Consider the following 12,862-nt stretch of genomic DNA (forward strand, 5'->3'; position numbering starts at 1 on the left):
TGGAACAATGATATGAACCTACAATCCCAGCATTCAGAAAGCTGAGAAAAGATTCTCTTGAGTCCAAGGCCAACTTGGGCTACAGAGTAAAATCCTGTCTCAGAATACCTCAATTAATTAAATTAAGTAACCAGAGAAAACATCTGGAAGTAAAGGTAGACAGACTCAAATGAGCAAATTCATTTTCATACTACTATTTTCTGATCATAATTTTATGGTAGGTACCAGAAGCAAATTCACTTTTAAAATTGAGGAATTAGTAGAGAATGTATGGTGATTTCTTGTTAGTTCGTATCCCATGCACCAATGTCTGATTTTAAAAGCACTTTTGCAGGTTCTCCATCACACTGTGTCAGATCTAAAGCATCAACTGCACTTTAACATAAACTCATCTCAATCAGCCTCTGCCTTTATTTAATAAAAACCTTTGCTCCCTGTTTTAATGGTTTATTAAACAACAGGGTAGAAGTATGAATTTGAGGATTGATGGTCTTCTTCTCCTCAATCCCAAGGTGTATGGACAACAAAAACAAATCTACTTTCCTCTGGGAGGTAGATCTTCAGAGGAATAAATACAAAAGCACTCCAGGGTGCTTCTCTGATCTTCTTTTCTCCTTTTAGGCTGTGACCAGACAGTATGGAAAATGTGGAGCTGAGCCATTTGTTATCGTAGACCCTTCTGTGCCTTATCTTAACTTTTACCTGGTGCTGTCATCTGCCTGGTCTTCCTGCCTTGTTCTTCCTGATCTGTGACTAGTCTGTCTGCTCAGTTAGAACCACTGCTGAGTCACAGGGAGCCTAAAGAGTGGTAGGTGTGTTAGTCAGGGGGGTGAGGGTGGAGGGGATGGGAATCTGAGGAATTCGGGAGATTTACATCCAGGGTGGAAGAGGAGACTTTAGAGAAATCATCCAAGGTGCTAGGAGAAAATGTGGATGACCACAAGAAAATTAAATTATGTATATTTTACTGAAAAAAAATAAGTGTAAAAGAGAGGTAGGAGTGACAGCAGAAGAGTTGGATGGGTCAGGTGGCTGTTACTGTCCCGTTCACTTTTAGCATGGAGCACAGATTCTACTGTGGCTATCACTAAAGGCGCCTTCAGATTTCTGTTACTTCCTGATTAGCTGGAAAAACTCAGGATCACAGTGGCCTCCTGCCACACTTAAAACTTGAAAAAAAAAAAAAAAAAAAAAAAAAACAAACAGAAAGGAGAAACTTGACCCTGCCCAGATGCAGCCAAAGTGACACAGGGTTAAAAATGAAGTAAAGAAGTTCGAAGACCTACTATCCCGATCTGCCCACTTAGTCAGCGGCTGGCCTGGCAACCTTCCAAGTCATCTGTCTGCAGCCCCAACCTCATTGCTCAGGTCCTGGGCCTCTGAGTTGACCGGGAACTCACGTTGGCAGCAGCCAAGGAGAGGGGCCGGCTCCGCCAAGACACAACAGGGAGGGGATAAGCCAGCATCCCCCACCCCCTCCGGACACGGAGCAGGGGAGGAGAGCAAGTATCCCCCACCCCTGCGCAGGGCGGAGGAGAGCGCGTCCCGCGCCCGGCGCCTCCTGCACCGACGCATCTCCAGAGCGGTGCACGAGAATGCAGGTCCACAGGGACGCACACGCGGGGCTCCTGCTGCCGTGGGGCTGGGTGACTATCTGCCTGATGAGTCTGCTGAGTGAGTATTAACCGCTGAGGGCCAGGCTACGGGTGGGGAGGAGGGAAGGCTCCCCAGCTTTGACCTCACCTGGGAATCCTTCGCTGGAGCTAGGTGTGAGCTTACTCTGATAGTGCTGGGAGATGCCAGTTCCTCATTGAGTGGCTGAAGGTGCAAAGCTCAAAGTTGGAGCTAGAACGCAGATGCAAGGATGGAAAAGTTCTATAACTGTCCTTGATTCAGAAGGCAAGGGTCCAGAGTGGGGCCCAGAGAAGGATCCAGGCACCCTTTGTTCCCAGGACAAGGACGGAAAGAATTTGTGAGGGTAGCCAGTCCCAATGAGGGCCAGGAGACCCTCAAGGAGAACTAAGGGACTTTAGCGGAGGAGTTTGGAACAAAGAGCAAGCAGAGAAAAAGGACAATTTTTAAAATTTAAAATTAGAAAGCTAAACTAGAGTCGCCTCTGCAGACACCACACAGATGCTAGTGGGGAGGTGGTTTGGTGTGCACACCAAAGTCCTTCTGCTCACCAGTCTTCACCCTGCACAAACCCACTCTCATTACTCGCTGGAATTTTCTTGCCCTGCCTTCCTTCAGATTCTAAAGCTAGTAGGCAGGCCAAGACACCTCCTGTTGCCCACACACACTCTTACTTATTAAGCTCTTCCTCTCTTTAGTTGGAAAAAAAAAAGTATTCACTCAGTCTGTAGCAAATTGTATTGCATTGGAGGGTGCTGTTCTTCATCTCATCTCATGTTCTTAGAGGTTTTCAACTTTGGGGTTTGTTCATTTTGCTTCTAGCCCTTTACGGCTCCCAAATCTCCATTGTACATCTTAAAGGCCACTTACCATGGGTCTGCCCACAAGGCCTCTTTGTTCCCAATCTTCTGTGCTATTGTCTTTGGGCCCACCCCAAAGAGAGCTGACTGAGGAGTTGAATTGGGTTCTGGGCTCACCTGATTGGCAGCTCTGTACATGCCCGTTTAGATGGGGTAAAACTTGTTGAAGACTGAAATGCCCAGAATGAAGCAATATGGTACCTTCATCGCATAGGTGGGTGACCATGGGCTGGAGTTCTCATCAGATGCTCTCCTGCTTACTCAGTTCAGCAGTGACCCAGGCCAGGGTGGAGTGCTGCCTTTTTGTATTTCCTCAGCTGGCCAGTGTCAACCATGTCTTGAGCTGAAGGGGAGGGGGGGGATGAAGAGCATAAAAACCTCTGAAATCTTGGGCAAGTACGCTGAGGATATCAATGTCTCAGCTTTGGGGGTAAAGGGCAGGGCAGGGGCCGCCATTCCGAACCCAACCAGACTTCACGGGCCAGCCAAAGCTTTGTACTTTTTCCAAGAACTTCCTAGGGTTTGTATTGAGGTTCTTTTGTCTGTTAATACTGTTATTTTCTGTCCTGGAATACATTGTGGAATAAATTAAAACAGTGACTGTATGTAATTTAAAATGCCCACAGTAGACAACAGCAAAAATTCAGTGCTGTTATTAGTGGAAAATTTGGTGCAGAGTGGGAACTGATTCTGAAGAGATAGGTCTCTTGTATCCCTGTGAGAGTCTAGTATAAACACCCACTAGTCAACCCCAAAGTGCCACCTTTTCCGGGGCAGGAGAGATCAGCGAGCAGAGTCTGGATTGTGGCTGGGGACTACCAGGCAACACTTTCATGCTCCAGCTGAATCAAAAGCCTTTCAACTAACCAAGGACCCTTTTTACCAGGGTCTCCTTTCTCAAGGCCTGTCTTACCCCCTTTCCTCTACACTACCTTCAACTCTTATCCACATCCCTTTCCTTCCTTTGGATCCTTTGAGTCTGCTGATCCCACATCTGTATCCTGTCTGGGGCTACATGTAAAGGGGGGAAAATGGAAGGGAAAAGACTTTTATCAGGTTTTTTTTTTTCTAGACGGGAAAGGCCTCCACCCTTTACTCCCTGCTCCATGGTATAAGGAGGAGTAAGAGTTTAGGGATTGCCGAGTAATTCAGTGATCTGAGTGCTCCCCCTTGGAGGGCCAAACCAGGCTTCACAACCTTTGCAAATACACTTCATCTTGGGCATTCCAGTCTGGCTGATAAGCAGGCAAGGGCCTAGATCTCTTTTCTTATCCCCTTGGCCCCACCCCTTGGGCCTTTCATGGGCCTTTCCTGAGTGGTCTTTGTCTACAAAAACCCAAGGCAAGAAGTGCCAAATTGTAGCAGATAAAGTTGGCCACAGAGTCCTAGAAAAACAAGCAGAAAAGAGGAGCAGACTCTATTGCTTATGACCTTGCCTGGTATTTCTGACTTTGTGCTTGAGGACCTGGGCTTACTCTCAGGCTTCCCCAGTTCCAGTCTCCATTTCTTGAACTTCCTTCTTTCCTTGACTTTGGTTCATCTCACTAAATGGCCTGTAATGTGACAAAGTAAAAAATGTGAAGGCATGGAAAAAACACAAATTCATCTCTAAAAGAAATGTTCACAGTGGCCAGGGTACAATTTACATATTTTGAGGGGTGGTTTACATTTTCTTCTTATGGTGGCTAAGAAATAAAGTATAGTATCTTTAAAATTTCTTTCAAGGATCCTGGCTGTGCTATAGGAGAATGGTACATGCATCTTGGGGTGGAATGGGGGTAGGGATCCAAACAAACTGGGAGGCCTGGCAAGGTACACTTCCCTGGACCTTCACATGGGAAAGGCAGAGAATGAATCATTTCCCTAATGATGCAAAGGAAAAGGTCTCCTGGCTTAACTTCCTGGAGTGGAAAATAAAAGTGAACCTCTTAGAGAAGTGGTATCCCTAGGTAGTTGGCTCCATTGCTTAAGAAAATGTGTAAATGAGTCTTTGGGTAAGAAATCTTAGAACCCTAGACAAGCTCTGAAAGTCCAAAGGCAGGCAGGAGGCAGGGCAGCTAAGTGGAAAGTGCAGTCTTGCAATGGGATGGGTTAATAGACAAAAGGCAAAGGACTCCAGATCCCAAGGTGAACACAGAAGGGTGAGGCTTCTGCAGAGTTGGAGGACTTAGGGGTTTTCTTATAGCATAGCTTCATTAGCACAGCATTGACTAACATTTCAAGGTTGTGCCACCATCTCTTCTGACTTCTTTTGATATTTATTCCACGCTTTCAAATCTCTGGCAAAAACTGCCCAAGTATAGCAGGTTTGCCTGAGAAGGACTCAGAGAAATGGAAGAGACTTTGCTGGCTGACCTGCAGAAGTGACAGTAGTGATCAGAGCAAGGCTCTGGCGTCCAGGAGTGAGTGGTACCAGAAAAGTGAAAGAAAGGCAAGTGGGAGAAATGTAGGCTTCCTGGGGATCCAGAGAAGTGGAGAGATGAAGATATTTTTTGATTTTAATGGGGAAATCTCAATGTAATGAGGATGCTCAGGTCAGTTTATGTTGACACCTCTGCCTTGCCTCTGAAGCTAAGGAAAGCTTCTGCCATACCCTTTGTTCTAACCCAACAATGGCTCAAACTGATGATCTATGACAGGTGTGAAGGGGCCCTAATAAGATTTCTCTGTTCACTTACTTACTAATGAGCTCATCCCATTAAAGATAATAATATAGGCATTAAGTTCGTTTCCTGTATCACGAAATTAAATTGGCCTTTCTTGGACTTATCATCATTGTCCTATTTTCTATTCTTTGGATTGTCCTTGGATGTTTGTCCAGTCTTCATGAAAAATCCCTAAAGACCTGTCTAGTCAGCCCCACTCCTAGAGAGCTGTGATGCTGATGCCTAAGGGTATAAAAAAAATCAAATTATACCTTATTTTGTGTTTTCTTCAGAACTTAGCAAGATCCTTTGCATGTCTTTGGTGCTTAAGGGAAAAATACGTATAGTATGAAAGTGAAATTAGTCTACAAGAGGGTTATTTGCAAACTTTTCCTATGAAGGGCAAAACAGAAAGCATCTCAGGCTTGGGATCTGGATGTGGCTTCTGATGCATTTGACACTTTGTCTTTATGACACTTGAAAATGTAGATGGCATGCATCACCGACTGACCACACACTATCAACCCCCAATGCAGAATTTGTCCTAGGAGCCGTAGTTTGCCAAATCCTGATCTGGATGAAATAGAATCAGGTCTTTAGCAATGTGGCTTGGATTGTAGATTTTTCCTTGTTATATGGAGAAACTGGATATTTTTAACACAGTCACTCCCCAATTTAATAAATTTCCCCTTTATACAGAGCATTAGAACCAGCAAGATGGCTCAGCGGGTAAAAGTGCCATGCAAGTTTGAAAACTGGAGTTTGATCCCCAGATCCCAGATGGTAGGAGAGAGAAGACTGCAAGCTGTCCTCTGACCTCTGTATATGCTGGGTGCCTCCTTGTCTGCCCTCACATCTCCCTCTCTCTCCCTCCCTCCCACATGCACAATAATAATAATAATTATAAATAATAATAAACCATAGAGCATCAGAATAAGGCTAAAAAGCTGTAGGCAGTGAGTGTGAGCTGTACAGCTGAACTCGTTGCTTATCCTAACACCCCAGGATCTCCCAAGCACCCTGAGTAAAACACACACATGTAAAAAAAGGTCTTGACATTCAAGAAATTTATAACTTAATGAGGTGACAGTTAAACCTCTCCTGAGGAAGCAACTTGTGTGACTTTGTGCCAGATGAGTGACAGAGATAAGAACTGATTTGGAAAAGCAGAAGGAAGGGCCTTTTCACGATGGTAGTCATGGACCAGACAGCCTGGCTGCTTTGCATTTCCTCACCTTCTTTGTTTCTCAGAACAACTACGAGGCAGGACCTACTTTGATCTCATTTTTACTGGAGAAGTTTGAAAGTTGCGGTGGCCATGGGGCCACACAGCTAGAACACAGGAGAAAAGCACCTACAGCATTATCTTCAAGGCTTGGCCTCTTTGTCTCTGCGTAGTTCTGCCTTCAAATCAGAGGTCCAGTGACTCACTTCGCAGCGATGTGACTGCTTCAGATATATACAGAAAGGCTGGACAGCTAGGGGCTGGGTGAGGATGTGATCACAAAACAGCATTAGAAAACAATAAAACTAGCCTGGTGTGGTGCTATACACCAAGAACCTCGGCACTAAGGAGACAGCCATAGGCAGGGAGAACAGGGGTTCAACACCATCCTTAGCTAAAGTGAGTTACATAAAGTGTCATCTATCCTGGGCTATATGACACCCTATCTAAAATAAACAAACACACACACAAACAAAAATATTACCCAAACTCTAAAACTAAGGATATCTGAAAAAAAAAAATAGACCAAGAACACACAGAAAATTGGTTATTTTGGTAATAACTTATTATCTTAGAATATGTGATGGAGGAGGGTCATCTTTCTATCTGTTGATTTTATTGGTTAAGCAATAAAGAAACTGCTTGGCCCTCATAGGTTAAAACATGGGTGGAGTAAACAGAACAGAATGCTGGGAGAAAGAAGCTGAGTCAAGGAGTCGCCATGATTCTCCCACTCCAGGCAGATGCAGGTTAAGATCATTCCTGGTAAGCCAGCTCGTGGACTACACAGATTATTAGAAATGGGCTAGTCCAGGTGTGAGAGTTAGCAGAGAAAAGGCTGGAGCTAATGGGCCAAGCAGTGTTTAGAAGAATACAGTTTCCATGTAATTATTTCGGGGGGCATAAGCTAGAGCTAGCCATGTGGGGCGGCCGGGTGCCGGGGATGCAGCCCGCCGCTCCTACTACAACAAATATGTAACTTTTTTTTTTTTTTTACAAAAACTGAATTTCCAGTTTACTAATGTTAAGTAGAATTTTTTTTTCCCAAAATGTATTATACGTGTCTCTGTTTCTTCAGAATACCCCCTACCCTAAGACTTTAACTTTTGTGACTCAAATGGATCATGGAAATAAGGTGTTTTTGTTGCTGTCAGTAGCATGATTAATATATATCAAGGTGTTTATTTCTGTTTAATGTGACTGTAAGTGACTCAAGACCAGCATGGGTTTGGTACTTGGGTTTATTTTTAATTTAGAAATTTCAGTTTCCTAGTTTTCAACTGTCACCTCTCCCTATTTGTTTCTAATCTCTAACTTTGACTGGAATATCAAGATAACTAGGCTTATTAATACTGTTTGTGAAAATAATTGCTTCTAAGTAAGTACCCACAAGGTCAATGTATAAATTTTACTACACGAATCCTTTCTGTTACATCTGTTGGTGTCTTAAGATTCTCATTTAATAGCTTCCCAGTAGCTTCTCTCCTGTCTTGCTCTAAGTTTATTAAATAGATTGATAGAAAGAAGCTGGAAAGATGACTTAGTGGTTAAGAGCACTTGCTGTTACTGCAGAGGATAAATGTTTGGTCCCTGGCACTTACTTGCTAGCCTACAACCATCTGTAACTCAAGTTCCAGGGCATCCCATCTTTTTTTTTTTTTTTTTTTGGTTCCCTTGGGCATACATGTGGCAGACATACATACATATCTACCAGAATAAACTAGAAACTAGTCAGGTAGAGCCTTTGAGGTGGTAAAGAACAGACTGGAAACTAAATTCAGGAGCAGTGTTTTACTTAGTTCTGAGTCATACTATCTTTCCTCACGTCTGTGTGGGATGAAAGAAAGATTTCCTTAGTTTTACAACATCTGAAAGGCTTCACATAGTGTAGGCTGCTCTTATTCCTTCCTAGAATGGGAATCAAAAGTTCAGAGAAAGAAGGCCAGCAGTTGATGTTTTAAGCTAGTGGACAGATGTAGAAAGAGAGAACGAAGAGGCACATTGCCAGTCTTAGTACAGCCTTCCTTCATGACCCACTAGTTCTGCAAAAGAGCCTTGGAGGCTGAGGCCCAGAGATGCACTCACAGAAGGATCTGTGCTGTAGTGTGTAAGTCGTGATATATCCTGACCTATGGCCATGGTATCCCCTCACTTATGCTAGTTCTTACATAGCCTTCACTTAGCCTTGCCTTCTGCTCCCTTCCTTGTCCTATCCTATAGCCTCACATGCTTTGCTACTTACCCTAAGTTTGGAGCTATACATCTGAGACTGGGTTCTCTTTTGATTTTCAATCTGGCCAAAGAGTGGGAAGAAGAGAGGGGGATAAGACTGCTACAATTGGGAGTCCATCCCCAGTGGGTCCATAGCTGGCTTGGATCTGGAGTTGATTCACTGTTCTGGACCAGGCACCTCTGTCTTTAGAACAACAGCAGGTCTCTCTTCACATCTGGAAAAGTTCAAAAATGTTTGTCTGGGTGAAGGAGGCCCCTTGGGGGAGGGGTTCAAAAGCATGACATCATCTCAGGCAGGCCCAGCTTCCTTTGGAGAAAGAGAAGGGTTGGGCCAACCTAGACCAGATGGGATTCCCAGGAATTGACGTGTTTGAGTAAAGCAAGGAGGGTGTGGGCAGAAGGAAGGGTTCCAAAGGGGAATTCAAAGGATATCTTAGAATAGCCCATTGAGAGTATGATTCCTTTAATTCGGTGTCTGAATGCTACCACCACTTGCCCTTGTAACAAATTTGTATCTTAGGGTCAGATTGGTGGGGTACTATCTTAAGGAAGTAGCTTAGGTTGGCCTCTGTTTCGAAACTACATCGAAACACACACGTCTTGTTGTCTACAAAGCCTTTGAGGCTGTATCCAGATCTTTAACAACTACCAGAGTCAGCAAGATCCATGTCCTTTGCTGCTTGACCACATGATCTGTGTTCTTCCCCGATCAACAACTTGGTGACATAGGTTTTTCCTTTCTGGAATGAATATAGTAATATCACTTCTTTCCCTACTTACCTGGCACATAATAAGATATGATTTCTGTGGTCAATGTTAATACAGTCTGCTTGTTACAGGTTGGGAAGAAGGTAGAGGTGAAAGCCAAGACCCTGACTAGCACCTTACAGAAAACATTCTTGGCCTTGGGTTGACTAGAAACTGAAAATCTGACTTCCCTCTTGATGCTGATGGCAATAGCAATCAGTCTACATTGTTATTGGCCTTGAAACAGAAAAAAATACAGAGCTGGATTTCAATTAGGAAAATTTAGAGTTGCACTTCAGGGTGTCCTGGAGTCCTTAGGACCTTTCCTTGCAGGTGGTATTACAGTTGTGAACTTGGGACCTGAGTCTATCCCTTGCCAATGCACAAAGAGGCCCACATCCTGTATGCCAACTTATAAACTAAACAGCTTCATCCCCCTACCTTAACCAGACACCTTTTCGGTCACTAAGAAAGCTAACTTTGAATTTGGAACTTTAACTCTTTTGGAATTCAGTCTTTATGTGGTTGATCAGGACAAGAAAAGCCTTGGCCCCAGCTTACTTCTTTTCTTCCTATCCACAACTCTGGCTCCAGACCACTTCCCTTACTTTTTTTCTTCCTTCATATGACTCAGAACTATGATGTGAAGGATCTTTCATGTACATATAGGATATTAGTATACCTATATGCTAACCCTTCTCCCTTCAAATAGTCATTCCTGGACCTTGGAAGTACACAGTGTGATGCTGCAGTTCACCTTTGGAGGGATGAGCCATCATAGGTTAATACTGGTCTGGATATAAACAAAGAGCCATTTGAGCAAGCTCTATAAAAAGTGTAGTCTCCAAAGTGTCATCTAGAAGGGAGGACCACCTGATTGGCTCATGTAGGAGGTAGAACAGGCTTTGGGACCCATAATATACAAGGTCAAGGTTCTCCTTCCCGAGTCTAAGGATATATAGAAAACGGGGCAAGGACACTCAAGAGTATTTAGAAAATGTGTAGATAAAGAATCATTCTACCCTAGTAGTTTGATTTTCCTCATTCAAAAATAGACAAATCACCTATATTTAGGGATTATTAAACGTAAGTACACATGCATGAAAATATATGGTCCTGGCAAAGCCAAAGCTTTCTGTCTTCCTTCCCATCAAGAAGGGTTCCATTTGAACCTCCTGAGAGAAGTCTCCAGGTTCCTCCCTGCAGTTGAGTTCTTCATCTAAAAGAAACAATGGGTTTGAAGGTCCTGAACTTTGAAAAAGCAAGACTGAGAATGAAAAATTATTTAAGGGGATTTGCATAGAGAAAGTACGGATCTACAATAATTAGTATATTGGATAGAGGTTGACCAAAAAAGAGAAGTGAGTAACCAAAGGGAACTAGGAACATAGCATCTCTCATATTTTCAATCCTTGTAATGTTTACATAGGTGAAATTTTGTATCTTGGTATTTTGCTAAATACAGTATAAATATTACCTTCTGTGTTGTTACCATTTTAATTACTTGTGAAATTCCTGTTTTATAAATGTTTAGTATATTTCCTTAGGGAAAACATAGAATAGAAAACTAATCTGGTGTCCATGAATATATTATTAATGTTTCTTTATTGTCGAGGGTGGCACGAATATTCCAGGTAGATTCATCTAAAGTCAAGAAGTTGAATCAGGTGTTGTCATGAGGTTCCAAGGTCGGATTCTGATTTTTCCTTATTTCCTTGTAACATCTGGGCCCACAGATATAAACAGCTTGACCTCTGTTGCCACAGAAACTACTGTCCCAAGAATATCTCCATCAGTTCCTACAAATGAGTCCAATGAGGAAACTACCACACTTAGCATCTCTGGAAATACCAGCTCCCACTTCCTCTCTCAGGAAGGCAATGGGACCACACCAGCCATCTCAGGTAACCAGAAGTACTCAGCTAGTATAGCCTATTCCCCTACCACAGATAGGGTCACAGAAAACAATGCTTTATGTAAGGGCATTTTTATATAAGTTCTGAATGGCTTTCTATGCTGGTAACGTTTGTAGGCCATACATGACAAGTGGGTCCTGAACAGGACTGATTCTTATATTTATGCTAAGTTCGGCTGGTAAAAGAAAGGATCCAACTGGATTCCACTGATGAGTGTCTTTGTTCTCATCTAAGTGATGGAAGATGGTGTGGGTTCAAACTGTAGGTCTTTCACTTCTGTAGGATAGAATCATTTTCTCTTTCAGAATTGGAGGGCACATTTGATACATTCTAGATCATGTATATCCAATTTAATACCTGAGGGCCTCATGCATCTCAGGTTAGCTATGAATGAAGCCCAACATATTGGTAGATTACAACATGTTACAATGTTAAAAGGTTGGAAACCCTTGCTTTATATTATAGCTATGGTTCCAAGAGCTGACTTGAAATAAATTGGGTCATGATTAAGATATGAAGTAACTGTGACCTCACCAAATTCTTATTTCTGTGCAGAAATCTGTGCTAGCACCACAAAATGAGACTGTGTTTCTAAGTGTATTGTGCAGATGCATACGCACACTTGTGTTTTGTGTATTCCAGAGACAACAGTCAACTTTACTGCTACTTCTGGGATTCCTTCAGGCTCTGGAACCACACCAGCTTTTGTGCAATCACAGACGTCCCCAACCATCACACTGCCCACCACTTCAGACAATGCTTCCACTTCAGAGATGACCTTGACGTCCAGCATGCCATCTGTAAATGTTTCTGATTACTCACCTACTAATATCAGTTCTGAGATGATATCAACCACTGAATCCTATGCATACACATCATCTTCTACTGTACCAATTACTATCAAGGTGGGTGAGTTGGGCCCCAAATGGCAGATTATGCTCAGTACCTATCCCTCTGCTCATACCAGCCAATGAGATTTGGATCATCTTGGAATCAACATGGAATATGTACTTTATGTATTGTCAGAAAGGCTAGACAGGAGAAGATAGGGAGGAAAGGGTTCAGTCCAGTGAGAAGTCTGACCTGTGCTTTAGGTTTTGTATTTTGGGGAGATTCTCAGAGATCCTTCTAGTTCTCTGGTTCTTCAGAGGGACCATTTTTGGGGGGAGGGGGGTATTTGGATCTGTCTCCTGTATACTGGGGCTGCCTTTCTTAAATGTGTAGAGCAAAGTGTTTCTGATATATGGAGGGCTTAGTGAAGCACAGAATGTCAGTGAGGAGGTCATCCAAAGAGGTAAGAACTGGATGCATAGGAATGGTGAGTTCCTCTGGACTTCTTGGTCTTGAGCCTGTGGCAGTCCACAGCTTTCAGCCTGAAGGGCAGGAAGTATGAAGGCCTAAGGACAGGCATGAGGGCCTAGTTGTTTGTTTTTAAAGAGGTAGCAGATGAATGGAGAGACTCCTAGGGACCAAGAGGAAATCAGGTTTTCACCAGCAGCCGCCTGACTACCCCATTGTATGTGTGTAACTGACTGAAGAAATAAAATAATAATAATAATAATAATAATAATAATAATAATAATAATAATAATAGTTTCTCTCTTT

The 12,862-nt window shown here is 43.0% G+C and overlaps 1 protein-coding gene across 1 annotated transcript in view; it reads left to right on the forward strand.

Moving 5' to 3' along the window:
• Window positions 1-1,396: 1,396 nt before the first annotated feature.
• Cd34 (CD34 molecule) overlaps window positions 1,397-12,862 on the forward strand; it is a 23,472-nt gene continuing 12,006 nt past the window's right edge. The window contains exons 1-3 of the mRNA XM_026779991.1: window positions 1,397-1,674; window positions 11,078-11,245; window positions 11,900-12,162. Coding sequence (XP_026635792.1) covers window positions 1,596-1,674; window positions 11,078-11,245; window positions 11,900-12,162 — 510 coding nt within the window. The 5' untranslated portion in view covers window positions 1,397-1,595. The remainder of the gene's footprint in view (window positions 1,675-11,077; window positions 11,246-11,899; window positions 12,163-12,862) is intronic.

This window comes from Microtus ochrogaster, chromosome 6 (assembly GCF_000317375.1).
Source record: "Microtus ochrogaster isolate Prairie Vole_2 chromosome 6, MicOch1.0, whole genome shotgun sequence".
NCBI lineage: Eukaryota > Metazoa > Chordata > Mammalia > Rodentia > Cricetidae > Microtus > Microtus ochrogaster.